At 42.9% G+C, this 26,845-nt stretch overlaps 1 protein-coding gene across 1 annotated transcript; it reads left to right on the plus strand.

The window, feature by feature from the left end:
* LOC311060439 (synaptic vesicle membrane protein VAT-1 homolog) lies at positions 1–24,313 on the plus strand. Its single transcript, XM_084078617.1, has 8 exons — positions 1–429; positions 1,871–1,977; positions 5,082–5,270; positions 11,591–11,798; positions 14,016–14,186; positions 14,709–14,798; positions 15,141–15,379; positions 20,425–24,313. The coding sequence occupies exons 1-8, from the start codon at positions 318–320 to the stop codon at positions 20,617–20,619; spliced, it is 1,311 nt and encodes a 436-aa protein (XP_083934743.1). The 5' UTR covers positions 1–317; the 3' UTR covers positions 20,620–24,313.
* The last annotated feature ends 2,532 nt before the right edge of the window (positions 24,314–26,845 follow it).

The following is a 26,845-nucleotide window of genomic DNA, read 5'->3' on the forward strand; positions in this document are numbered from 1 at the left end:
CTCACAGTCAGACGCACAACAAACCCAACCCATCCGTTTAAAACAAAAGAAACCTCGTTTACTTTACATTAACTTTAACATCATAGCAGGGTTATAAAAAACGATTGATCGCGTTAAGAAGTCATACACCAACTTTAAGACCGTATATATTTATGTATGTATTTATTTTGTATTCAAAACATTTACGTGCGTTTTAGTACCAATTCTAGTGTGTTTTCACCAAGGATTTTCCGGTGCGTACTGCTATTGTGATTGTAGACTAGAAGGAATCTAGTGGTTTTCCATCTTCATCGTCACTAGCAGCAGCAAGCAGCATCATGTCAGGAGAAGAAGAGGCTCAGGAGCAACAGCTGCAGACCCGGCAGGAGGAGACACAGGAGGAGACGGCACCAGAGGAAGCCCCTCTGTCAGGGGCCACCACATCCACAAGTAGGGCTGCTGGCCAGGGCAAGCCATCGATATTATATCATGATCTGTGGTTCATCGCCATGCTGGCTTGTGGTGGACATTTCTTTGTCAAAATTCTATTTTTCCCAAGACATACAAATGAGTGGGAAAGTAGGCTATATTATCAGAAACACGCAGCCTTGTACGCTCTCAGTATATGGAGTTATGGGGGTCCTTAACCCCCAAGCAACTCTCTTGAGTCTCTTAGATACTATTTTTTATATTTGGAATCTAGAGTTGAAATACCAACCCTTGACAGCCCATACATCCAAACAGAAAAGTCCGATCTGATTGTATTAGACGACGTTAAACTCACCAACATTGCAGCTGTACGGAAAGCTTGAATTATTAATTTATCCTCTTTCTATCTGCAACGTTTTTGTTTCATTAAAAACCCACCTGTTTTTCTGTTTGCGTGTATGGGGCTGTCCAGGGTTGGTATTGCAACTCTAGATTCCAGACATTAAAAATACAGTAGGATCTAAGAGTTGCTATGGGGTCCTTGAAAATAAAAATGTTAGAGAACCACTGTACTAGTGGACTCCTATTGTGTCATAGTAAATCAGTGTCATACATATTCTGAGGAAAACCTGGAGATGGAGATATTCAGTAATTGGATCTTGTGATCAAAATAAGATAATAATGTTATGTAAAAAACGAAAAGTCTTGCCACAGACAAGTGTACGGGCACATTGATGACCCCTGATGATAGGAGATGAGATTAGAATATCGTCTGAGATTTTGGATGCCATAATATCGTAGTGTGACATAACTGTGTTAATTGTCCCTTTCTGGTTTTAATCACTTAAAAGTAGGCTAAGTTATTTTCTTTTATTGAAATAAGTGTTAAATAGCTCTATATTCTGATAGTACTCATAGAGTGTTTGTTCAGTAACAGGAGTGATCCATGTCTCTCCAGCTCTTTATTAAACAGAAAATGCATTTTCAGGTTTGGGATATCAATTTTATCCAATCAGGATAGAGAACTCAGTCAGGATACAGATTAAAGAAGTGAAATTGGAAGTGATTACACAAAGACATTTACAGACACGATTGGAACTACAAACATTAGATGGAGAGACCCCTGTTACTGAACAAACACTCCATATCAATGATTACTATCAGAATATAGTGAATTAACCTTCGAAAAAAGTTTAGTTTCAACCCAAAAAATATCACGTACCCACTTAAGCCTTATTTTTATACTTTACATTTTTTTCAAATCTAAATTATGATTATAGCCAATTGCGTTATGATTGGGCGTGCTGAGCTGCAGTTAGCTCTGCTATGTATATTTTTGACACCTTTAGGAACAAATTGAAAGAAATGTTATATTATCGTCACATTATTATCATCACAATATCGATATTGTGGTATTAGGTCAAAGAATATTGTAACATTAGATTTTGTCCATATGGTCCAGGTCCATCCACAAGCACCCCCGTGGAGAAGGAGGAAGAGGAGGATGTTTTCACGTACCGGGCGCTGGTTCTGACGGGCCACGGGGGCTACGATAAAGTCAAGCTGCAGGTGAGCAGAGGTGGAAGAAATACTCAGATTGTTTTTACGTAACCCTGAGGACGATTTCTACAAATGCCTTCTTAATCCGTATTTTATTCGTGCCATGGACCCCCAAATTTATATATGGCAGGCATTTGGCCGAAGACCAGCATCTGAAAATGTTTTGTGCCAGGGAGTCGGGACCCCTAGAAGAGAAGATTTGTGTTTAAAAAAAACACTTTCAAGATTTGTAAAAAATAGCAGATGTCTGCTATTTTTTGAATAGCCAATGCTAAAAATCTAAAATGACACAGGTGCTTTCCCTGTTTTAATGATTTAATTAGCTACAAGTAAGTAGCAACACCACAATTTAGAAATACACTGTTACAAGTAAAAGGCTTGTATTAAAACTGAGCTTTACCTGAGTAAAAGTCCACAAGTTTGAATCCAGGAGGAGTCGGACGAAGGCGACTCCTCCCGCCAGTGGGGGCTCCTCACTGGCAGGCGAGTCGGTAGGATACAACAGCAGTGACAACACAGAAATGTGTGTGGGGAGGAATCACAAGTATTAAAGTCCACACGTATTGGCATCAAAATATACATACAGTACCAACCATGAATGCCCCATTTCACAGTTGTTGTTTTCAAAAATAGGCGATCTACAACCTCAGCTTGCAGACCGGCTATTTTTTAATAGACAAAGTGAAAAATAGGTCTTAATTGGTTAATGTATGTTTTGTTAATGATAATCTAAATATGCAAAGTAACTTATAACTAAAGTTTTCAAATAATTCTAGTGTAGTAAAAACTCCAATATTTGCCTCTGAGACGTAGTGGAGTAGAAGTGTAAACAACTGAAAGGTGACCATACTCGAGTAAAGTGAAAAAGTACCTAAAAATTCTACTTAGCCGCCCATTAATACCTGGAACGCATCTGTGTCACTTTAGATGTCTTTGGCTATTCAAAAATAGCAGATATACAAGCTCATAGCGCGGCACCGAGTGCTTGTAGATCTGATATTTTTGAAAAATCGTGAAAATTATTTTTAATATATATATATATATATATTTTTTTTTAGGATTTTGAAAATGTTTAGAAGCGGCCTCAGGTCTTAATGGGTTAAACCCCAGCATCCGTATTGTGGGGAACGCTTTCGCTTAAAATAGCCGATCGACAAGCTCACAACGTGTCGCAGAGCTTGTCGATCGGCAATTTTCAGCTAAAGCTTTCCCCACAATAACAGAAAACAGAGAAGACACTAGTAAAGAGCCCTGTGAGACTCCGGTCGGGTCAACCATATATATAGGGTTTCACCCGTTCAATCTAGAAATGTATGTCATTTTAAGATTTCTTTGGCTATTCAAAAATAGCAGATATACAAGTTCATAGTGCCGTGCTACAAATCTGCTGTTTTTGAAAAATCTTGAAAATTTGTGGTGTATCAGTGGTGCTCCAACTTTTCCATGTCAAGGACCCCCAAAATGATGTATGTATTTGGCCACGGACCCCCATCTCAAAACATGTTGTTCCAGGGACCCCCCAGAAGCACAGATTGGAGTTTAAAATGTTCGCTTTAAAACATTTAATTATACTAGACCATACCCGTTGGGGAATATGAGCACCTAAAGTGTGCAGTTTGGCTTACTGTATGCGCTGAGAACAGAGAGTTTATCAGGGATCGAAAGTGAGTTTGTACTGTGTAGTCCATTGGTTCTGAAAGTGGGGTACGGGGACCCCCAGGGGTACTTGAGGCAGTTCCAGGGGGTCCCCAGCTATATGATGGATAGGAACCAAATGCACCCTTATGGTTCTGTAACTCTGAGAGTGTACAAATGGAACCAAATGGACCCTAACGTGTCCATTTGGTTCCATTTGCACACTCTCAGAGTTAAATTAACATTGATTTTATAATATAAATTCGGGCCCCAGGTATAAATGCCATTAAATGGGGGACCGTAGCCTAATACATGTCAAACTGGGGGTACTTGACATTAAAATGGTTGAGAATCACTGCTAGAAAGCCGTATAAACCTTCTCTTATTGGGGTCCCTGGCTTATCTTTTCAAATGGGGGTCCGCGGGCTAATAAGTGTCAATTTGGGGGTCCTTGACATGCAAAAGTTTGAGAACCACTGGTGTAGTCAGTCGTGTGTACACACAAACGGATGCACATCCCGTCGTGGAGGCACAGAACACACCCGCGCATATAACAGGCGGAGCCGTCGGCCGTCGCGAGCGCGCACAAAAACAAACACACACACACACACACACACACACACACACACACACACACACACACACACACACACACACCACGGTACATCCATGCAGCCCGTGGCCTGTCGCGAACACACACAGGCGATCATCCCCCCCCCCCAGCCACACACACACACCACGGAGGCACGATGCTACGTCCCCCCCGTCGTCGCAAACACACACACACACACACACACACACACACACGAAACACAGCAGAGTTTTTGACGCACACACGCTCACAGTTTTTTCAGTGCACTCTAGCACACACGCTAGAGTGCACTGAAAGAGTGGGCGGGGTCTATGTTGCAGCCTGGTGTTGCCATGTCCGCGTATTGTAAGCGCTTTAGGGCCAATGTTGGTGTTATAGGGTTTGTTTGGTTTGGCCTCGTTTTCATAGACCTTGCTGCTTGTTTCTCTCGCGAAACCTGGCAACGACGCATGCGCAGTTTGATCAAGAGTCCACCCAACCACCACCGTGAGGTTACTAGAATTATAATAGGATATACTATTATTATAAAAAAAGAAAAATCAAAGATTTGCACACATTTTCCATGTTTCAAAAAATAGCAGATCTACAAGCTCGTAGCGCGGCACTCTGTGCCGCGCTACGAGCTTGTATATCTGCTGTTTTTGAATAGCCAAAGAAATCTTAAACTGATACAGATCCTTTCCTGGTCTCAATGGAGGGATTTTTTCGTTGCCACTGTCGCAAAATTGCTTGCTCAGGGTGGGATGTTGGGTCTCTTCTCTACATGTAAAGTGTCTTGAGACAACTTGTTGTGATTTGACACTTTAATAAAATTGAATTGAATTGAATGGATTAAGTGCAGTACTTGAGTATAAAATGTTGCCCTGTTTACTTTCCACCACTGCAGGTGAAGAGGGGAAAGCCGGCGGTGCAGAGCGGCCAGGTGCTGGTCAGGATGAAGGCCTGTGGGCTGAACTTCGCCGACCTGATGGGCCGACAGGGTCTGGACGAGCTGCTCCCCTCCCCGCCCGTCGTCATGGGCATGGAGGGCGCTGGGGTGGTGGAGGAGGTCCACCCCGACGTCACGCACAGGAAGGTGAGACGTTCGGTGTTGACGTTGTCGACTTTCATGTCAAGGACCCCCCAAATTGATGTATATTTGGCCGCCGACCCCCGCCCCCCATCTGAAAAGGTTTTATGCCAGGGACCCCCTGAACAACAGATTGATGTAAAATAAGTATGTTAAGTACTTTAGCTTTTGCTCAAAGTGGAGAACCAATGCCATACTGTATATAGCAACAACTACACAAAGGGGTGTTCCCGGCTTGAAAGGTATAACTATTTGTCCATAACTAAAGGTATAACTATTTGTCTGATATACGGGTCTGACCTTTATCTACCTCATCAGCCATCTTTCCATCACAGCTGTGTGTGTGTGCGTGTTTGTGTGTGAGTGCGTGCGTGCGCGTGCGGTTTCCTTATGTAGAAATAGTTGCATATCCTCTAGGTGTTCCAGGTCTAAAGTACTCCCATTCTTCACTTTAAACTACTAAAGGTGCAGAACTAGCACCTACAGTGGTTGGAAGTGCATGGCCTCCCTACTCTTCCATTGCGAAAATTAGACCCTAGAGTCGTTTTTAGAGAGTCGATTCAAATCCCGGGTAGGACATATCAATTATGGATTGCAACTTTTAAGATTTGAGAAATGGCATCGTAAACAAGACGTGGGCCATGATTTGTGTTTAGGTTCTTCATACACAGTATTGCTTTATTAGACAGTGGACACTATTGAGTGAGGATTATGTTGGCCTAGTAGGCCAATAAGAGAAAGAGTAGATAGACATGTGATGAAAGTTTTATAAGCTGGTCTCAGACTCATAATGCTGTTACTTGTGAGAGCTGCCTGGATTTCTAGATCACATGGCAACAAATCATGAACTTTTCAACTCTGCTCTTAAGTGCCGATGGTTGTAAGTGGATCCTACAGCTTAGACCACACGGAGCTCCCATCATCAGTTTGTCAAGTGTCCCCTGAGATCGCCGTAGAAGCGTTAACGTAGCATAATGCTTATTGGTTTACCATTAAAGTGCACTCTATCTTCCTGTCCACCTGTCTGTAAGTCCGCCTCTGTCCCTCAGGCTGTCATCATTTACAGTAACTCATAACTTTGTCACAACTACTCAGACTCTGACACAGTATTCTAATGATAATAATATTAATAATACGTTTAATCAGTGGTGGAAAAAGTACTCCATTCTTTTACTTAAGTAAAAGTATCAATACTGCAATGTAGAAATACTCTGTTATAAGTAAAAGTCTGGAATTCAAAATTGACTTGATTAAAAGTACAAAAGTATTGATATCAAAATGCACTTACAGTACCAAAAGTAGAAAGTACTCGTTATGCAGAATGTCCCATTACACAAGTTCTCAAATGTATAAAAATCTTTTGAAAATAGCAGATCTACAAGCTCACAATGCGTCGCATCGCGACGCATTGTGAGCTTTTAGATCGGCTATTTTCAAATGGCCGAAATGTATATAGGGGTTGAAGTGGTTAATGTATGTAATAATAATCAAAATCTACAAAGTAACTAGTAACTAAAGTTTCAAAATAATTGTAGAATTTGCCTCTGAGATGTAGTGGAGTAGAAGTAAAAGCACTGAACAGATTAAATACAGTACTTGAGTAAATGTACTTAGTTACTTTACACCACTGCATTTCATTAATATTGCACATTTGAAACACATCTCAAAAGCCTGAGTACAGAATAAAAACATTTGCACGAAAAAAACGGATCTAAAAAAGAGTCAATTTAAAATCACATGGGGGTAAAACCTAGACCTAGGGGGTAAAACCAAGATATCTAAATGAATGCTTTGTTAAAAAGGAAAGTCTTTTAGTCCTCTCTTAAAAGCATCAACAGACTGTGGAGCTCTCAGGTGGTCAGGGAGTGAATTTCTCAGTCGTGGGGCAGCTGAGCTCAAGGCTGTTAATCACTTGAATCACTTGTCCCTATTTCGGGCATGTCATAATAGGCGAACATTCTGCGAAAAGAGACGCATCTAGCAGCATGTTGTGAGCTTGTAGATCGGCTATTTTCGGAGGCTGTTCACTGGCGTTATAAACAAGCGAATGTGACGTTTGAGATGTATGGGCAGACAGGAAGTTCATGGAACTTTATCACAAACGCCCCAATATGGGGTGCAACATTTAATCGAACTAATCGATTTAATAGATTATTAAAAATATATATATATAAGATTGTTAATTTTATGAAATAATTGATTCATAATCTATCCTTATCACGTGCATGTCAGTATGGATGAAAATGTGAAAAAATAGCAGATCTACAAGATCACAATGCGAGCTGGTAGATCGGCTAGTTTCACTATTTTTTCACAACACCGTTGTGCGATGAAGTATGCTTGAGTGGTCTTCGTGTCACGTTGATATATTTAAAAAAAATATATATATAAAAATAATATTTTTAAAAAATGTGCTTCTCAATTATTCAATTAAACGAAAAAGCAATCAATAGACAAATCGCTACGAACATAATCGATAGTTACAGCCCTGAAACTAAAATGTATAAACATGTTGTGAGCCCAGAAGGGCCTTCAGCTTCTCTCACATCTGAAGAGGAGAGCTATTTGTCTGATATATGGGCCTGACCTTTATCTACCTCATCAGCCATCTTTCCATCACGTGTGTGTGTGTGTGTGTGTGTGTGTGTGTGTGTGTGTGTGTGTGTGTGTGTGTGTGTGTGTGTGTGTGTGTGTGTGTGTGTGTGTGTGTGTGTGTGTGTGTGTGTGTGTGTGTGTGTGTGTGTGTGTGTGTGTGTGGGGTTTCCTTATGTGTTGCATATCCTCCATCTCCCACAACGTCAGTTTGGAATTTACATCTGCTCCTTCCCAAACCTGTTTATCCCATCCTCCGAAACCCATATGATCCCATCCTTGGAGAGGAAGAGCGGTCCATTCCAACGCCTATATACTTTGGAATGGACCAGATGGCCACTAAAACCACGGCAACAACAACAGTAGCAGCGGTGGTGGAGAGTGAGTGGGACCGCTAGGAAACAACAAACATGACAAGCTAATGACTTCCATACGCACTGGTGGAAAGTAACTAAGTACATTTTCTCAGGTATTTAAAAATGTGCGGTACTTTAAGGATTCAAATTTTAAGTAAAGAACAGAGGCCTTATCTCTTTCTTTCAATACACCAGTAGGAAACCAACTCTTTGACCTTTTTTACTTTTGACATATTCAACAGTGACCTTTCAAGACATTGGCAGTTTGTAAAAGACTGCCATCTATTAACTATTAATTATACATGCATTTTGGGAGGCTTTGCCATGATGAGTCACTTTATACTTTACAGAACCGAGCGCAGCGCTGCACTTAAAAATAGCCGCCGCCCGTCCATCCTGGAATGTTGATCCGAGTTGACACACACGTTCTATCCAATTCCTCTCCGGTGTGAGGACCTAACACAGTCAAAGCTGTGTCTTGTCCATGACCTTGTCAGAGCATTAGATAGACCTTTTTTTTGTAGTTGTTGCTTGGACATTGGGAAATATAGTTCATTGTTCATGTGTCCACAGGAGATGGATGGCATGTAGTCTCTCAAACCGGACAACTATTCCACAATCATATGGGTTTCGGAGGATGGGATAAACCGGTTTGGGAAGGAGCTGATGTAAATTCCAAACTGACTTTGTGGGAGATAGAGATCTGCTACATTACAGTCTGTAATACTAATGCTGTGACCGGAAGCTGTCATCTGTTCCCTCATTTGCATTCATGAAAATACAGTGTATTTTAACTCATTTAGACCTGAGGCTGATTCTTAGTTTTCAGAAAAATATATATATATTGCTATATATCGTCTCAGTCGGGTGGAAACCTGTCCAAAACTGTGACTTTTCAGGATTCAAATAAAAAAATAGCAAAAGTAGCAGATTTACAAGCTCAAAACGAGTCCTGCCGCATTGAGCTTGTAGATCTGCTACTTTTGATGCTTTTGTGTGACGCTGTAGTATGATCATTTATGGCGCTAATTTATGAAAAAAAACACAAAAGGTTAGAATATGGAGATAAGAGGTTTCTGCCTGACAACAGCGATATATAGCAACAACTAAAATGACACAGAGGCGTTCCCAGCTTGAAAGGTATAACAATGTATAGGATAAAATACCCTTTTCAATGTTCATTTCTGCTAAGCAGCAAGCTTTGAATAATTTGATTGGGTGGGGGGGGGGGGGGCATCCGCTTTACTCCCTTCTCATTTTAAGTGCTTCTATTCAGGCGGAAGGGTTTGAAACTCGTCTGAGCCAACAGTCTGGCTCGAGAGACTAGGTGGCAGCCTAGCAGGACATTTTGTCTGTGAATTGTTTACAGGCAATTTTATGTATACATGTTCAGCTTTGTTTTAAAAAATAAGGAGTAAAGATGCTTTAGCATTCATCTCTAACAATGGTGTGTGTGTGTGTGTGTGGGGGGGGGGGGGGGGTGTGTGTGTACGTGTGTGAGTGATGTGTGTACTGCGTTGTCATGGTCCAATAGGAAGTGGTTTTAACAGGAAGCGCGGTCAGATGATCCCTATATCCTGTGCCCTTCACTTCTTGCCATACTCCAGTGTTGTGTTTATGACTCCACTTCTCTCAAGGATGAATCAACGCACACAAACATGCTGTGTTTTCCCATAATTCCACAGGGCTAGTCCAGCAGTGTGTCTAATGGATATAGACGAGGCGTTGGTTCTCAACCCAATTCTGAACTGTGTTCAGCTGTACCTACATTAATAACATTGAGTAAGATTAAACGGTGTCTACAGACTTCATGTAGAAGGCTTGAAATCACATTCACTTTCCCATGCATGAATTACTGTACAGTACATCACACATCATTGGCCTAAACTACAGAGCATTTAAAGAATAGATCAGTGGTTCTCAAAGTGGGGTCCGGGAACCCCCAGGGGCCCTTGAGTGGGTTCCAGGGGGGTCCCCATCAACCAAATGGACTCTTAAAGGTTTGTAACTCTTGACAGTGGTTCCATTTGCACACTGTCAAAGTTATGGGGGTTCGTGGCCTGATTCATACAAGTTTGCTATGCACTACACACACTCGTATGAGAACTATATGGAGCACTGCTTCAGCTTAAACGGGGCAGGTTTGAATATGAACTCTTGACCGCATGATTGAGTTTCAGTTCCGTGTTTTATGATGATTGGAACGTCTCTTGAGCACTATGGTGTCCTTGTGCTCCTCACTGCTGCTTGCTCGTAACATTGGTGATCCACTTTGCAATACTTGTGACATGTATTTGAGACACCTGTACTATATTCTGCTAGTTATAACGTTGGACTCTGAGGCTGTTCTTTAATGTTATATTACTCTTATTTGTTTTATGTATTTATTTTTAGTTTTTGTGTGTGTGTGTGTGTGTGTGTGTGTGTGTGTGTGTGTGTGTGTGTGTGTGTGTGTGTGTGTGTGTGTGTGTGTGTGTGTGTGTGTGTGTGTGTGTGTGTGTGTGTGTGTGTGTGTGTGTGTGTGTGTGTGTACACTCACCATGAAGGCCAGTTCTTCATATACAGCCTGGGTCTTCAACAGGGGGTCCGGGATCCCGAGGGGGTCCTCAGAGTTACTACAGGGGGGCCGCCAAATCTTTGCGTGATAGGAACTTTAACCACATGAGCCCGAGCATCCCTATTCTGGGCAAACATTTGCAGAATATAGCTGATCTACAAGCTCACAGCGTGTTGCGATGTGACACGTTGTGAGCTTGTAGAGCAGCTATTTTTTTGGGAAAAAAAAAAAAAAAGCAGACCAAGTACAGAGCCAAAGGTCATGTTTTATGACGTATTGACGGTTTAAGTGGTTAAATGTCATGAATGTAACATTAATAGAAAAGATGTGTAAAACAAAAAACATGAATTCACACAACACTGATGACAGTGCTGTCAAACAAGTCTATGAAGCCATCTCTGAAATCTATGAAAAAGTTTAATCTGCAACACAATTTTATACAATGTGGTAGTAGGGGTCCCTGCTTCAGCTCTCTCTCGGCTAAGGGGTCCTTGGTATGAAAAACGTCGAAGACCCCTGATATACAGTATGTGAAGCTTCTTTCACGTATTTGCTTCATGTCATACTTAAACCCTGTACTGTATACTTCGGGACCTGTACTTGTTCCCCTCCTTTTCCCCCTGCACACAGAATCTCTTCGCCAAAAATAGCCGATCTACAGTACAAGCTCGGCACTCATGCTGTGAACAGCTGTGAGTCCGCTATTTTCGCCCCACGCTTGCCTATTTTCACAGAATGCCATTATGGCATATACCCAGAATAGAGACACGAGGGTTTGTGTGGTTAAAAGTCTCCGTGCTGACTGTCCTTCCCTTTTTTAGGTGGGTGACCGGGTCATCGTGTTAAACCACGACGGCATGTGGCAGGAAGTGGTGGCAGTGGCGGCGGAAAATACCTTCCTCATGCCCGAGCCAATGAGCTTTGAGGAGGCCGCGGCCCTCCCCGTCAACTACCTGACCGCCTATCTGATGCTGTTTGAGATGGCCAACCTCCGGCCCGGCAGGAGCGTTCTGATCCACATGGCTGCAGGTACAGTAAGGCTTGGCCTGAGCGCTATATACTCATGACCCTGTGTGATAGTGTGGATGCAAATCTGTATGGGGAAATAAGATAGAAAATAAGGCAAAGACAACAGGTCACAGTTTAGAAGAATGAGGGATTATATTTTGATATCAAAATAGTTTCAAGACTTACAATTTCAGCAGAACAGAATTGTATGGAAGACGGCCTAGTTGAACTCCGTCACACACTGACTTGTTACGTGTTATATACAAGTGACTTAAAACGCTTCCCACAGCATCAAAAAGACCTTCTGTCCCAATAAGATAAAACACTTAGGTCATCCCCCTTCCTGCCACTCCAAAACACAGACGAGCTAATTTACTTATCAACTTAGCACAATGGCAAAATAATGCAAATGAGGTGCCATGCCGTCTAAAGCAGGGTGGGGTCTCGCAGCACAAATTGAGACCGTGGGAACAGAAAAGCAATTCAATCATCTCATTTAAAATGTTTACTTGATAAAATATCTTTGACAATAGAGTGGCCTCCTGGTAAACAGAATGTCCCTGGTTCGCGTCCCGTCCCTGTTCTAAGTGTCCCTGAGCAATACACTTAACCCCTAACTCACTGGTTCCCAAACGCGAACGTGCGTTTCACCTCCAATTTCAGTAAACACGCTCCCTGCGTCGCCCCAAGTCATGCAGTACTCCGTGGTGGAAAATAAAATTTGGCGCTGGCATTGCCTAGGGGGAGGGCGATAATTTACGATTCTGTGCCTATCGGTATAACTTCGCAATGTTCAGCACGGCAACTCGCGCGCTTTAGCGTGCTTGGTGGTGCTTCTCGTGGCTCAGGTTCGCTTGAGACTGCGGCCCTCCGTCGCGGTCCAAAACCAGGAGTCTAGTGATTAACGAGGCAAGCCACTGAGGCCTGTGTTGAGATTGGGTATTCGGGCTGTATTAGTATGTGACAACGCCCACCGTTCCCAACTCTTCTAATGTAGAGCGAAAGAAGTCCCGCCACTGGGCGAGGCTACTGAGACACGTCCACTTCCCAAACACGGGGTCATGACCCATTTTTATGGGTTGTGGGTAAATATTGCTTTTTTCGTTTCCATTGTTTTAATTATTATTATTATTATTTCAAAAGATTTTCCAAAATAAACATTTTCATGAATGAAAAAAATATTAAAACATTTGTCAACAGAATTTCAAACATTAAAACAAAAATGTTTAAAGAAGTCCCAGGGAGACTTTACATTTTGGGTCGTGAGTTAAAATGTTTGGGAACCTCTACCCTAATGGTAGAGTTTGAATTGATGTGATGCATAAAGTGTTTTTAAAATGCAGTGTTCTTATTATCAGTCATACAAGTTATGACCTTGATTCCTCCCACTCACACACACACACACACACACACACACACAAGCCATTCTAGTAGATTGTGTGTGTGTGTGTGTGTGTGTGTGTGTGTGTGTGTGTGTGTGTGTGTGTGTGCGTGCAAGTTTGTGTGTGATTTGAAGGGAAACAGGATGTGAACCTTGGTTTGTGTGTGCTGTGAGTGTGAAGGAAAGTGCTGTTTACATCCGTATGTGTGAACACGCTTGTGTGTGTGTGTGTGTGTGTGAGAGAGAGAGAGAGAGAGAGACGGTGCACGGTTCTATTGTAAAATTACAACCTAGATGGGGTCATCATGGTTACTTTGGCAAGAGGTGGTGTTTTGTAAAGTGGTTATAGACCATGGGCAGTAGCCTGCAGCAGCCAGCTAGAACAGTGCGTGTGCATGCGTGTGTTTCCAGATAACAAAGACCGGCTTGATTTATCAGCACACAGAGGAAACTTTATATGACCTTGTGTTTTTGACTTGAACTTTCTGTTCAACTTCAGTGCTTGATGTCAGTTCTTCTCTCTCTGCCTCTTTTTCCTCATATTTCCTGTTCACAAACACACAGAGTAAACGTGTGTGTGCGATCACGCGTTTACACACCCTCACACTAACTCACACTCACACACACACTGAAGTTTCACCTGATTTGTTGACAGAAGTAAGGTGAGTGCACTTTTGGTGAATGTGCTTAACCATACAACGAATAGTGAAAATAGCAAACAACTATACAGTAACATAAAAAAAGTAAATCTGCCTATAATAACACCCGAAATAAGGACGCCAGGTTGAAAGTGGTTAAAGCATCAGCGACAACATACCTGTCCCGTACATACGTACATTTCTTGTGTACATCTTCAGGCGGTGTGGGGATCGCTGCCACCCAGCTGTGTCAGAGCGTGGGGGACGTGACCGTTTTCGGCACTGCGTCAGCCTCCAAACACGAGACCATCGTCCAGGGAGGGGTCGCTCACCCCATCGACTACCGCACCAAAGATTACGTGGAAGAAATCCGCAAAATCAGCCCCAAAGGTGAGGTCACACACATCTTATTTATGACCTGGGTGTGGAGGGGTGGATGTGTGTCCACCGTTTGCAGGAATTAAACTGCTGCAAGCGCCACCATTTGTGATGAAAATAGATACAAAATAAATGCAGGTCAACCCACACATAGAATCTCACCAAAGATTTTAATTATGTTTTATACTAATAATATTGTTACAAAATTAATTATACACAGCACAAAACAAAATAGAAAATGAAAAATTATATTGTTTCATTGTAATTCTAGGAATGATCATGCCATAATAAGTATAAAATTAAAATACATTTAACATTGAATTGTAAATAAATATGGTGAAAGGGCAAAAAAGGGAAGAGACCAAGGAACTCTTGTGGAAAAGTTTAAAAGCCTTTAATGGTGCGGCTAATGCATGCCAAGAATAGAGAATACACCTACACGTTGCGGCAACAATGCCTTGGTCAGAGTGAGTCAGTCACCCTGACTGAACTTACAGTAAATGGTTCATCTCTCTGTTTTTATTATCTCTCCAGGGTTGGACGTAGTTCTGGATCCTCTCGGGGGCTCCGACACCCAAAAAGGCTACAGTCTGTTGAAACCAATGGGAACACTCATAGTGTTTGGTAAGAAACCGTTTTGGATACAGAAAACGACCATCCATTCCCTGAATCCAAATCCAATTTTAACCTGGGTTTTAAAGATGTCTCCTGGATCAACTCTGTGACACGTGTTTTGTGATTTTGTTAGTTTTCCATTTAAGGAACACAAGTCACAGTGGACAGGAGGGACATGCACTGGTGTGAGACTTCTTTGATAGTCAAAGTAATTTTATAGTTCTGTTCTCCTCCTCTCCGTTCTTCTCTTCTCTCCTTTCTTCTCCTCTCTGCTCCTTTTCTCTCATCTCTTCTTCTCCTCTCATCCCCCCTTTCCTTCCCTTCCCTTCTCTTCTCTTCTCCTCTCTCCAGGTGCGGCTAACTGTGTGACGGGCCAGAAGAAGAGCCTGCTGGCCATGGCGAAGACCTGGTACAACCAGCTGTCCCTCACCACCCTCAAGCTGATGCAGGCCAACAAGGCGGTGTGCGGCTTCCACCTGGGCTACCTCGACGACGTCCCGCTCATCACCGCCACCATGGACACCCTGCTGGGACTCTACAACCAGGGGAAGATCAGACCTCGCGTCGACTCCTCCTATCATTTTGAGGATGTTAGTGAGCGTTCTTTTCCCTTTTCATCGCTTTAAAGTGCCAGTTCACACATCCAAATTTGGTCCGAAATATAAATGTTTGATCAATTAAGCCCCCGTCACGTGTCACGTCACACACCTGCTGTCACAGAGAGGGCGGTCTTAAGGCCATTCTTGGGGGTAAAAATCCATATGATGTTTTAGAGAAATTCTAAAAACCACCAGGATTTTCATAAATAAGCTTCAAAAACATTAAGAACGCAAAAAGCATGATTAACATAACCACGTAGACCCTATAGTTTCGTGGTTCTCAACGTAGGGCCCAGGGGACCCCCAGTGGTCCTTGAAGGGGTTCTAGGGGATCCCCAGCAATAATGGTTAATATAGCATCACAATCAGTTTCACCACTTTAACCCTATTGTATGCTAATACGTTAGGCAGGGTATTATTCTTTGATTATTTATTTCCCCCCCAGATTTTTTCTATCTTTTTTTTTTATGAACTCGGGAACAATGGCTTCCATTATAGCATGCTAACATTCCAGGAACAGAAAGCCTGTAGTTTCTATTAGCTTGGGTTCCTCTTCGATCATGTCACTGGTAGGTGGGTTTCTGAACTGTCCACGGCCCTCCTCTGAGACACAGACAGAGCAGACAAAGACGGTACCCTTTCATCGTGAGCTATTAGCGAGGACCAATTATACGAAGATAAGTCGAAAATGTGCGAAGTCGCCCTTTAACAGAAGCGTTTTTGTTGTTCCTCATTAGGCGCAGCTCGTGGGCGTCTGGCTGACAGACTCGTTAATTGTTGTTGACAAGGAACAGAGTGAGGTGTGAACACGAGGCGACGCACGGCGTCTGCTGCGGGAGTAAAAACAGCTGTCTGTTCACACTGTGACTGTTGACAGCTTCTGTTGTCCGAGAGCCAGTGTTAAGCCATTAAGACCGGGATGGTTTAAGTCTAACCACTTAAACCATTATTGTACACTTTGGCTATTCAAAAATAGCAGATCTACAAGCTCATAGCGTGGCACAGAGTGCCGCGCTATTAGCTTGTATATCTGCTATTTTTGAAAAATCTTGAACATTTGTGCAATATCTTTGAATATATATATTTTTTCAAGCAAACTTTTTTTCTCAAATATTTACTTCTGGGGGTCCCTGGAACAACATATTTTGAGATGGGGGTCCGCGGCTTAATACATATAATGTTGAGGGTTCTTGACATGAAAAGGTTTGAGCACCACTGATATAGCAACATCGTTTTTTCAGAAAACTGTTAGGATTTAGGTCTTATTGGGTTAATATTGTACAGGGGTTCCCAGCCTTTTCTGGGCTCAGTGCCCACTTGAAAATCTCAAACACAAGCGTTCACGGCCCACCCATCTGTCCACGTAACAGTGGTCAGGATGAGTGGGCCGCGTGCATTTTCAGAGCATGTTTATTTTCCGACACTGTCTGCCTCTCGGCTTTCCTACTGTCTGTCTCTCCTATAACGCTGTCTCCTTCTCAGCTTTCCTACTGTCTGTCTCTCCTATAACGCTGTCTCCTTCTCAGCTTTCCTGCCGTCTGTCTCTCCTACGCTGTCTCCTTCTCAGCTTTCCTACCGTCTGTCTCTCCTACGCTGTCTCCCTCTCAGCTTTCCTTAGTATATGTCTCAATAACATAAAACGAAGCTAAATGAAGTGGACTGACTTCTCCCTTCTGGAGTAACCCTTCCTTTGCTGTTCTCTCTCTCTCTCTCTCTCTCTCTCTCTCTCTCTCTCTCTCTCTCTCTCACTCTCTCACTCTCTCACTCACTCACTCACTCACTCACTCACTCACTCACTCACTCACTCACTCACTCACTCACTCACTCACTCACTCACTCACTCTCTCTGTCTCTCTCTCACTCTCTCTCTCTGCTGTGTTCACTTCCTGCGGGTTCCCATCTCCTCGTCAGATTAGATGATCCTCTCAACACCTGTTGCTAGGTGACAGGTTATTGTTGCCGTGGCATCGGCCATCAGGGAGTACGTGTCTCTCATACAGTGGGCTCAGATGGAGACAGGAGTTAACCCATTCAATCCGGGAACGCAGTGCGGTGCTATGAGCTTGTAGATCAGCTATTTTTTTTAAATCATGAACATTTGTGCAAATCTTTGAAGCTATATTTTTTTAAAGCCAATATTTGTAAATCAAATCTTTGCTCCTGGAGGTCCCTGGAACCAAATATTGTACAAATGTTCGCTTTAAAACATATATATTAAATTTGCACAAATGCTTGAGATTTTTCAAAAATAGCCAAAGAAATCTAAAATGACACAGATGCGTGACCGGATCGAATGGGTTAAGGACCTCTTTTGTGTGGATGTCCATGAGCTGTCTGGCAGCTATTATTAAATGATGTAGACAGACACTTTATATCCTACATTCTCTGATACAGCATGTGAGTTCCAATATAAATAGCATCGAGGATTCTGGCTGCCGTTTGTGGGGGAACAGGGAAAACATTTTATTCATAAAAACATGAACGATGTTATATTCAAAACACAGGAAGCCTACAAGCTGTGAAACGTGGAATTATTCATAGAAAAATGCTGCTGATAGAAACCGCTCCACTGTATTCCCGAGGAATAGCGTAATTTTCAGACAATAACTGTCGCCGTGTCGAAAACAGTGACAGGCTGTTTACGTGCCGTGTTAAACTCAGGGATGGAACCAAATGGGGCCATTTGGTTCCATTTGAGTGCTCTTTGGAGTTTAATTAATACAGGGTTTTACTGCGTAAATCTGTGAGTGGGATAACTTCTTTCCCCTGTGGGGATGATAGTAAATCATCAGGGGCGTGGATGGAAATATAAACCACATTTATGTGAACTTGTGCCTACATCCCTGCGGACATACAGTAAATCTCTCACAAATCCCGCTTACTTCATCGGCCTACTCTGCCTCTTGTCTCCGTACAAACAACCATGCTGGCGAAACACTCCGCCCCATAAGGAGATGGAAGCCAATGACAGAGCAGACGGTTTGCAGTGCCACCCCTGACCCCTGCGTGATTTGTCCCTTTTAAATCTTCTTTACCTGTGAGCAGTGGTGTGTTCTACCAGTATACGCTGTATACGCAGTATACTCAAACCAAATTTTTGGAGAAAAAAAAATAGTACACCCTATGTAACCACAATAATTCATTCTGTGACCGCGTGCGTATATGTGCGCGTGCACGACACTCGCGCGAGGGAATAATTATGGCATACCGTCTGAACGAACCTAGACTACAGCACTGCCTGTGAGTCACCAATGTTGTTGTTTTTAGCCATGAGCTTACAGAGGAAACGGGTTACTATTATAATTTTTCATTTATATGGTCAAGAAAGCTGAATGCTGTCTGGGTGATGCTCACCCTCCACCGCTGAGGTGCGGGTTCGGTTCTCGGGAGCGGTGCCCCCGGCTTGCCTAGGCCGGTCGCATCATGGGTGGGAAGCCATTCTAGCCAAGCCAGCTGGGGGATTGTGTCCTTGATGCTGAAATAGCGACTCCTACTGGTTGGTCAGGGCACCTGTTCATCAGGGAGAGGAACGGGGAGGGAGATCATGAAGCTTTGTGCTACGCTCTCCTGGTGAAACGGCTCACTGGCCTCTTTTCCACCGGGGTTGAACCGGTTTGATTCCTTTTTTCCCCACCTAATTTTGAACCAGTTCAGTGTTTCCACTGAAAATGAATTGGTTAAGAACCCTAAAAGTTGGTTCGGAACTGGAACCAAAAAACACTTGGTTTTTCTTGCCCTGAACTGGGAACCAAAGTGGGCGTGTCACTATTCTACAGGTTGGAAGATACAGATGTGATATAAACAAGGGGCAAAAGCAAGCGAAAAATCATCTTTTAAAAAAAAAGAAAAGGGAAACGGCATCTGCCATTGTCGATTGAATTTCCCCCTGAAATGTAAAAAAAAACAGTTCGACCGATCATATTCAACACATTGCTGGCCAGCAGGGCTGTTTTGGTCGCTTCAAGCGACACCACGGCGTGGGGGCAATATTCTTTCACTCGCACGCACAGGTACGGCACGGTACGGATGTGCACGTGCGTGCATGCTAGAACCGTAACTCTATGGCTAGAACGCGTCCACCTACCTCGATTCATGAGCCACAGCCAAGTACCCAAATGGCTACTTTGCATAACAGGTTTATAAGTGAGTGTGCAAATGCATCCTCACTCCTCGCATCTATAGGCTACACGGTGAGCAACACAGCCGCTGCTGCCAGTATCCTATCTGCACGCAACAATGCCTCAGCCACCTTCGAAAAAGAGAAAGACTTTGTTTCAGCTCCTATAATTCAAGGCATTCTGTGAATTATTTTTATTAGTTTAAAAAGACTAAAACTAAGATAAAAAATTCCTATGTTTTCTGCTTTAAGGTAAAATAAAATGTGCGTGCCGTGTGCGTGACGTCATTAAAATAGCATAAAACACCCCTGCTGGCCAGGCCTGGAATCGAACCTGGGGCAATTGGGGACTCCTTCTCCACAGGCGGGCACCTGAAACTGGTGCTTAAAACTGGTGGAACGCAAGCCGGTTCGTGGCCGGTTTCCGTGAAAGCACCACGGTTCCAAGAATCTAGAACAGAACCAGTTCTAGAACCAAAGTTCTTTTGGTGGGAAAGGGGCCACTGTCAGTTGAAAAGATGACTCCATGTGTCTGAGAGGACACAGGGTGGTTGTCTACACACCCTCCTCAAACCAACACTGGAGCTTAGCAGTGACAGGGACTACAGCACACATGGGTGGAAATTGGTAAATGTCAGCGACTAAAATTGGAAGAAAATGAAACATTGTTTGAGTTTTTTGTTTGTTTGTTTTGAAAAATCATTACCGGTATGTATTTTTTTTACTTTTAAAATAATTTAAAAAAGCAATTTGTAGGAAATATAAAAAAGGGATATACAGTACTCGCGACCCATAAAAATGGGCCCATCACCCAAAACTGGGTCCTGACCCATTGTTTGGGAAACACTGCTTTGCTGGGTCATGAACCCTGGTTGATGAGCTTTATTTCTGCCTGTATCCTCTCTCCCCCTCCTCCCAGGTGGCTGATGCAATGAGGCGCATGCAGGAGCGCCACAACATCGGCAAAGTCCTCCTCCTCCCCGAACACAAGAAGGAGGAGGAGGTGGTGGCGGCCCCCGCATCCAACCCCGAGCCAGAGGAGACAGAGGCCGTGGCAGAAGTCGCCGAAAAGAGAGAAGTCGTCGATACAGAAGGAGTCGCCAAAGACAATTAAAGTAAATTATGTTGTGGTATGCTCAAGCACTTTCCAGTAATGGCCTTTCTCTACTGTTTACCCGTTTGATGAAAACAAGTTCACCGTGATGCAATTATCATCTTTAAATTCGTCAGTGTTTTCCAGAATGTATGTGAGGATTTTGTAGTGCAATATGTCAGTGATATAGTGAGCGTAAATATTGATGTGATGATATCCGTTTAGAATAGCAGTGCTGATGGTCCGGATTCACAAACATCCCGCAACTCAAAGATTTATGTAAAGATGAGGCAGCATAGCTTTAGTTTTGTCATGTGCTGCAGTCTGCATCTTCATATAATAGGCCCTCACTAATGCTCATGATAAAATGGTTCAATTTTCTTCTACTTGGTCTGTGTCTCATAGGAGGACTGTGGACAGTCCAGAAACCCGTCTACCAGTGACATCATTAGGCAGGATTTTTTTTTTCAACAAGATTTACAACATTTTATTTAGATTTTTATTAACGCGAGAACAATCGCTTCTATTATTGCATTGCAACTGTCCAGGAATACAAAGCCTGCAGTTTCTATTAGCTTGGATTCCCCATCGATGATGTCACTGGTAGATGGGTTTCTGAACTGTCTCTCACAGCTCTCCTATGAGACACAGACTGAGTAGAAAAAAATTGTACAGTTTTATCATGAGCATTAGTGAGGACCTATTATATGAAGATGGGTTGAAAATGGGTGAAGTCGTCCTTTAAGGAGGTGGAGGGAGTTTGATCAATGACAAGCTGCAGAAGAGGTGTGACCTATGCTATGCAGTAGGAAGAGTGAGCGGTGTTCCAATTAAAAAGAACGCCTAGAATGAACCCAGAGGGCGTACAGTATGTGTTAGCTTGTTAGTGAATGAGACTGGCTGGTGACTGTGCGTGGGGAACAGCCTGACTGCTGTGACCGCCCGAACTTTCGCGAAGCTCCATATCTACAGTCATCGTTATTAATTCCTCACATAAACGTGCCAAACTGAAGGCCTGGATTCCCCCCATTGTCGCCAAGCCAACAGTGAGTCACAATTTAGGCATGATTAATACTTAGTTGTGCATCATGTCTTGCACTGAAAATCGCCAATCTACAAGACAGACCTTGTAGATTGACAATTTACCGTTTGAGACGCGGGCATTGCAGTATGAAGTATTATTCAGGCATTAGAGTTGGACTTCCTTTGTCCTGTCAAACACCTTGGGGCGATTTGTTTTCCAACGATGTCACCCTGACCTGGCGCTTTGACCATCTGGCACAGCGTATAAAGGCGGGATGACTTATGCATCTCAGAGCCTTCTCTTATTGTTGAACCGCTAGATAATATTTACTTGCTTTTATCGTTTTGAATTCCAGCGTGATTGATAGCAGCTTTAAAACAGTGCATCTCAACTTGGAGGATTATTCTGCAGATAGTTCAAACCTCCCGGGAAGAAACACTGGGGCTTGATGCTTGACTGTTTCCTTTCAAACACACGTTATAGTTTATGCTTTTTAAGCGGTGCTGTCATAATCCTTATCTTTTAGCTATTGTAAGGTGATTTATGTCTATATTTCGTGCACACATACACGTGCGTACAGATTTCAAAACACTGCTATGCATCAAAGCTTCATGTAGGGTTCTTTCCGCACTGCACTAATGCTTCATTTAGAGTTTACACTCTACCGTACGACGGTGACCCGCACCAAAAATAGCCGGTCACAACCCATCGACACATTGGGAGCTTGTAGATTGGCTATTTTCGGTACGAGACACATTAATGCGACTAAGTATAAATGGGGCTTAAACCTCTCTACGGGTCCATTTGAATAAAATGCCAATTTTGTTCAAATGTGTTTACAATCAAATGAGCGGAAAGTAGATTTTGGTGTGCTTTTGTTTATTTGGTGATCTATCGAATGACTAAACTAATCTCCATTTATCTAAGGTCAGGTATATTGTAACTTAGTCTAAAGTCAAAGGACATTTCTCCTTTAAAAATGACTTCCCTGTTTACTTTGAACAATGACAGCGAGTGTTAGATATGAATAGACTAGAGAATACGATGGAGAGTTCAGATGTTCTCTCCAGATGTTGCTGTAATTCAATGCTGTGACTCAGAAGGGAGCGGAGAAACACACCAAAGTCAGAGAGAGCTCAACACATTCCACATCCTGCTCCCTTCGTGTTCTCTAAACTCTCTCACTGCATCCCTGATGCTGTTTCGATCTTCAAACAGAAGGGTGACATTTCATAAAGACTTTAGTTCTATATTTTATGTCTTATGCTCAGAGAGAGACCCCAGAATATTTTGGTTAGGTTACCGTAGCAGCATTTTCCTTTCCTTCTCTTCAGTACCAAGTAAGAGCTGGAATGGACTATGAACAGGAATTGGAGTCTCATTGTTTTCTCTATAGGGAAGTGGACGGTGTACTGGTGTACTGAAAAGACTCAATGATAATGCGATCCTCTAAATCTGTGTTAAAGCCTCTTCTTTTCCCAGCGCTACCAAATATTGATTTATTAATAATGATTTGAGTGCTTGTCTCATTCATAGAGCTTATGTGACTCCGACACTGGGATACATGTAGCAGTGTTTCACTTCACTGCATTTTAAGACGTTCCAATATCCTGTGTGAGACAGAGTGAGAAAGAGAAGAAGGCATCATTTCTACCACGACAACTCTGATACACATAAAGATAATGTAGCCTACATGCCCTCACAACGGTGTTAAAGCGCTGTTCTTTTTTGCTGCACCCGATTGTATCAAACTAACTCCCCATATTTGAAAGAACAGGCTGTTATCCGGATTCACGCTAAAGAACCCATTATATTAAATAGCATAGCATTATGCTTCTTTTATTGGCTACTCTGTCATATGGTATTTTCCTTTCTATGTGCCAGTGGGGAACAGTTGATGGGACAGACCCTGTTAGTATCTTTCTTGCAGGTATTTTAGAAATGTGATAAAAGGTTTTAGTGCATAAACAAAACGTCAGGCTGAGAAGAAGCAGGCTCCAAAGGCCAAGCCAAACATTTCCCTTTGGTCTGTGACCATCAGTCAATACCATTATCATCTTACTGATGTGTGTGGGGGGGATATTGCAACCATAATGCAAAGTATTTTGAATGTTATGAAAAAAAAAGTGTTTGTGCTAGCTTCTGTATTTTTATCTACGTACAATTTGTATGCAGCACTAACTTGTAAGAGGTGTTATTAATGTGTATGTGTTATATCAAATATTTGCCTCTGAGCTTTTCTGTCTTTGGTTCTGGTTCTGACTCTGGTACTTAACCATATTAACACTGGTGTTACGTGATTTACATGTTAATGATTCATTAATAATCACATTTCATATTCATAAGTGGTTATTGATATCTGAATATGAATCAGTCTATTATATGTACTCATTCATATTCAGATATCAATAATCATATATGAATATTATTATGAATATTATGCAGTCTATTATTCGGTAGGTGTTGCGTTGTGAGCTTGTACATCGGCCTTTTTTGCCGAAGAGATTTGGTGTGGGGGGGGGGGGGGGGGGTCTATTACATACCCCTCGGGGTCAACTAAGTGGTCGAACCTGGAATCAGACTCTTATGTATTATGTTCATAAAAGTGTGTGAGCTTTCCTGCTATGCTGCCTATACTGTTGTGCATGTTTTATGAACGGAATTAAATGTATTCTGTAATGTCTAATGGCACAGTGTTGTATGTCTGCATTTCTAATGGGATCAATCTTTTAAGGTTCAAGGCTTCTTTGTTACATATTGTGTATGAGTACAGAAGAGTAATTATTTAGTTCTGGTTTGCTCAGACATTGTAGCAGAAGTAATAATCATAAACATAAAACAACAAAGGAAATAAGAGAATCACAGAATCAGAATCAATCAATGTGCAGTTCTTACTCCCAAGTCGTGGGCTCCACCTTGTGGCTAGTATAGGCTACGACAAGCAGTAGTAACCAGATGAGTAGAGACATATTACTCATTTCCGTTGCTGGAATTGATGTAAATTAAGGATGAGTCGTGATGACCATGTAATAATGAAGGTCTTAAAGGTTTTAAAACAACTGCAACCAAAGGAGTTTCAGCCGGTAGTAAACACATTTACAAGCAAGTACCAGTCAAGTTCTAATATGTACACATGCATTTTCCAATCTTGAACAAGTTGTGTGCATGAGTGAACATTGCAAATATAGCCAGGGACCACAACAACCTCTTAATTTCTATGAGATCTATGTGGTCACATAACATTTCAAATTGGCTACTTCCTAATTAATTGACTTTCTGCTCATATCTACTGTACAATCTGGATGTAATCAATTACGTGTGATTTCTGGCCATACATCATGCATAGAGTTGCCACAGGAAGGCCAGGGCCTGAAAATTCATATTAGTTTGTGCTGCATCATTACCCAAATAAAATGTTTTTATTCACTGGTTCAAATTGAATTGACAATTGAATTGAGAATGGTTTTAATATCAAATAATTAGGAACTTGTAACAGCATTTCAAAACTGGATTGACAAAGAATTGTACTGAACTGGCCCGAACTAAAATCAACTAAAGATTTTGTAGGAAATTGTTATTACTCTTAATGCCATTGGAATCTTTAGTCCCCATATGAATGACACCAGTTATCTAGCTTTGAATTAAAAGATATAAGCTACAATCCTTATTTTAACTCACGTCGAGCAAGTGGTAACAGGCGGGCTTTGGAATTGCCATTCGGCTGTGGTAGAAGGCAAAGCTGCTTTCATAACAGCTTACGCATCCTTGCTTTCCCTCAACTTCCTTGCTCTGACCGAGACTTGGATCCCACCAGAAAACACTGCTACGCCCGCGGCTCTGTCAGATGTGTATTCTTTCTCTCACACTCCCAGAGCCGTGCGGAAAGGTGGTGGTGCTGGTCTGCTAATTTCCAGAAAATGGCAATACTCCCCTGTCTCACTGTCACAATTCTCTCCTAACTCTTTTGAATTTCACATGGTCACTGTTTCTCATCCAGTCAAGCTCACCATTGCAGTTGTTTATCGCCCACCGGGCCCTGCTTCCTGGAGGAGCTCGACCATCTAGTCTCTCACTTCCCGGTCGACGGATCTGGATTCATCCTTCTGGGTGACTTCAACCTCCCAACTGAGAAGCAGCGAGACCCACTCCTTAAGTTTCTCGCCGCCTTCGACCTAGTTCTTTCCCCATCTCCTCCTACCCACGAGGCTGGCAACCAACTGGACCTGATCTTCACCAGAGGCTGCTCTACTGCTAACCTGTCTGTCACTCCTCTTTCCAGTGAAGAAGAGGGTAAGAAACTCTCTGATCACTACTTCATGTCCTTCTCTCTCTCTCTCTCCTCTCCCCCCTCACAGCTCCTCCCTACTCACATGATTTCCTCACGTCGCAACCTTCGCTCACTTTCCTCCACTGATCTTTCCGCTTCTGTTCTCTCTGCTCTCCCTGCCCCCGAATCCTTTGCTCTTCTATCCCCTGATACTGCCACTGATCTTCTTTTCTCTACTCTATCCTCTTCCCTGGACCATCTCTGTCCCCTCACCACCAGGCCTGCACGCCAAACTCCACCTGCCCCCTGGTTGTCGGACTCAGTGCGTACTGAGAGACGGAGCCTAAGAGCAGCTGAGCGCAAATGGAGAAATGGCAACCTCCCGGAGGACCTTCTGACCTTCCAATCTCTCCTTTCTACTTTTTCCTCCTCTCTATCAGCTGCTAAAGCTGCTTTCTTCTGCACTAAAACTCAGGCTTCTGCTTCCAACCCTAAAAAACTCTTTCAAACTTTCTCCTCTCTCCTGCAACCACCTCCCCCTCCTCCCTCCTCGTCCCTCCTCCCCTCGCCAACTTCTTTGACAAGAAGGTGAACGATATCCGATCCTCATTCCCTCCTCCCCCGGCTGGTGCCCTGCGCACTACCCACACCCGTCTGTCTTCCACCCTCCCCTCTCTACCTTCACCTACTCCTCTCCCCCCCCTCTCCACCTCTCTATCCCACTTTTCTCCCCTCTCCTCTAACGAGGTCCTTCTCCTTGTTACCTCTAGCCGCCCCACCTCATGCTCTCTGGACCCGGTCCCATCCACTCTGCTGCAGTCCACTGCACCTGAACTTCTTCCCTTCTTAACCCACCTTATTAACACCTCTCTGACATCTGGTTACTTTCCCTCTACTTTCAAGACTGCCAGAGTCACCCCCCTCCTCAAGAAACCGACACTTGACCCCTCTGAAGT

The sequence above is a fragment of the Gymnoscopelus microlampas genome (assembly GCF_963454915.1).
Source record: "Gymnoscopelus microlampas genome assembly, chromosome: 14".
NCBI classification, from domain to species: domain Eukaryota; kingdom Metazoa; phylum Chordata; class Actinopteri; order Myctophiformes; family Myctophidae; genus Gymnoscopelus; species Gymnoscopelus microlampas.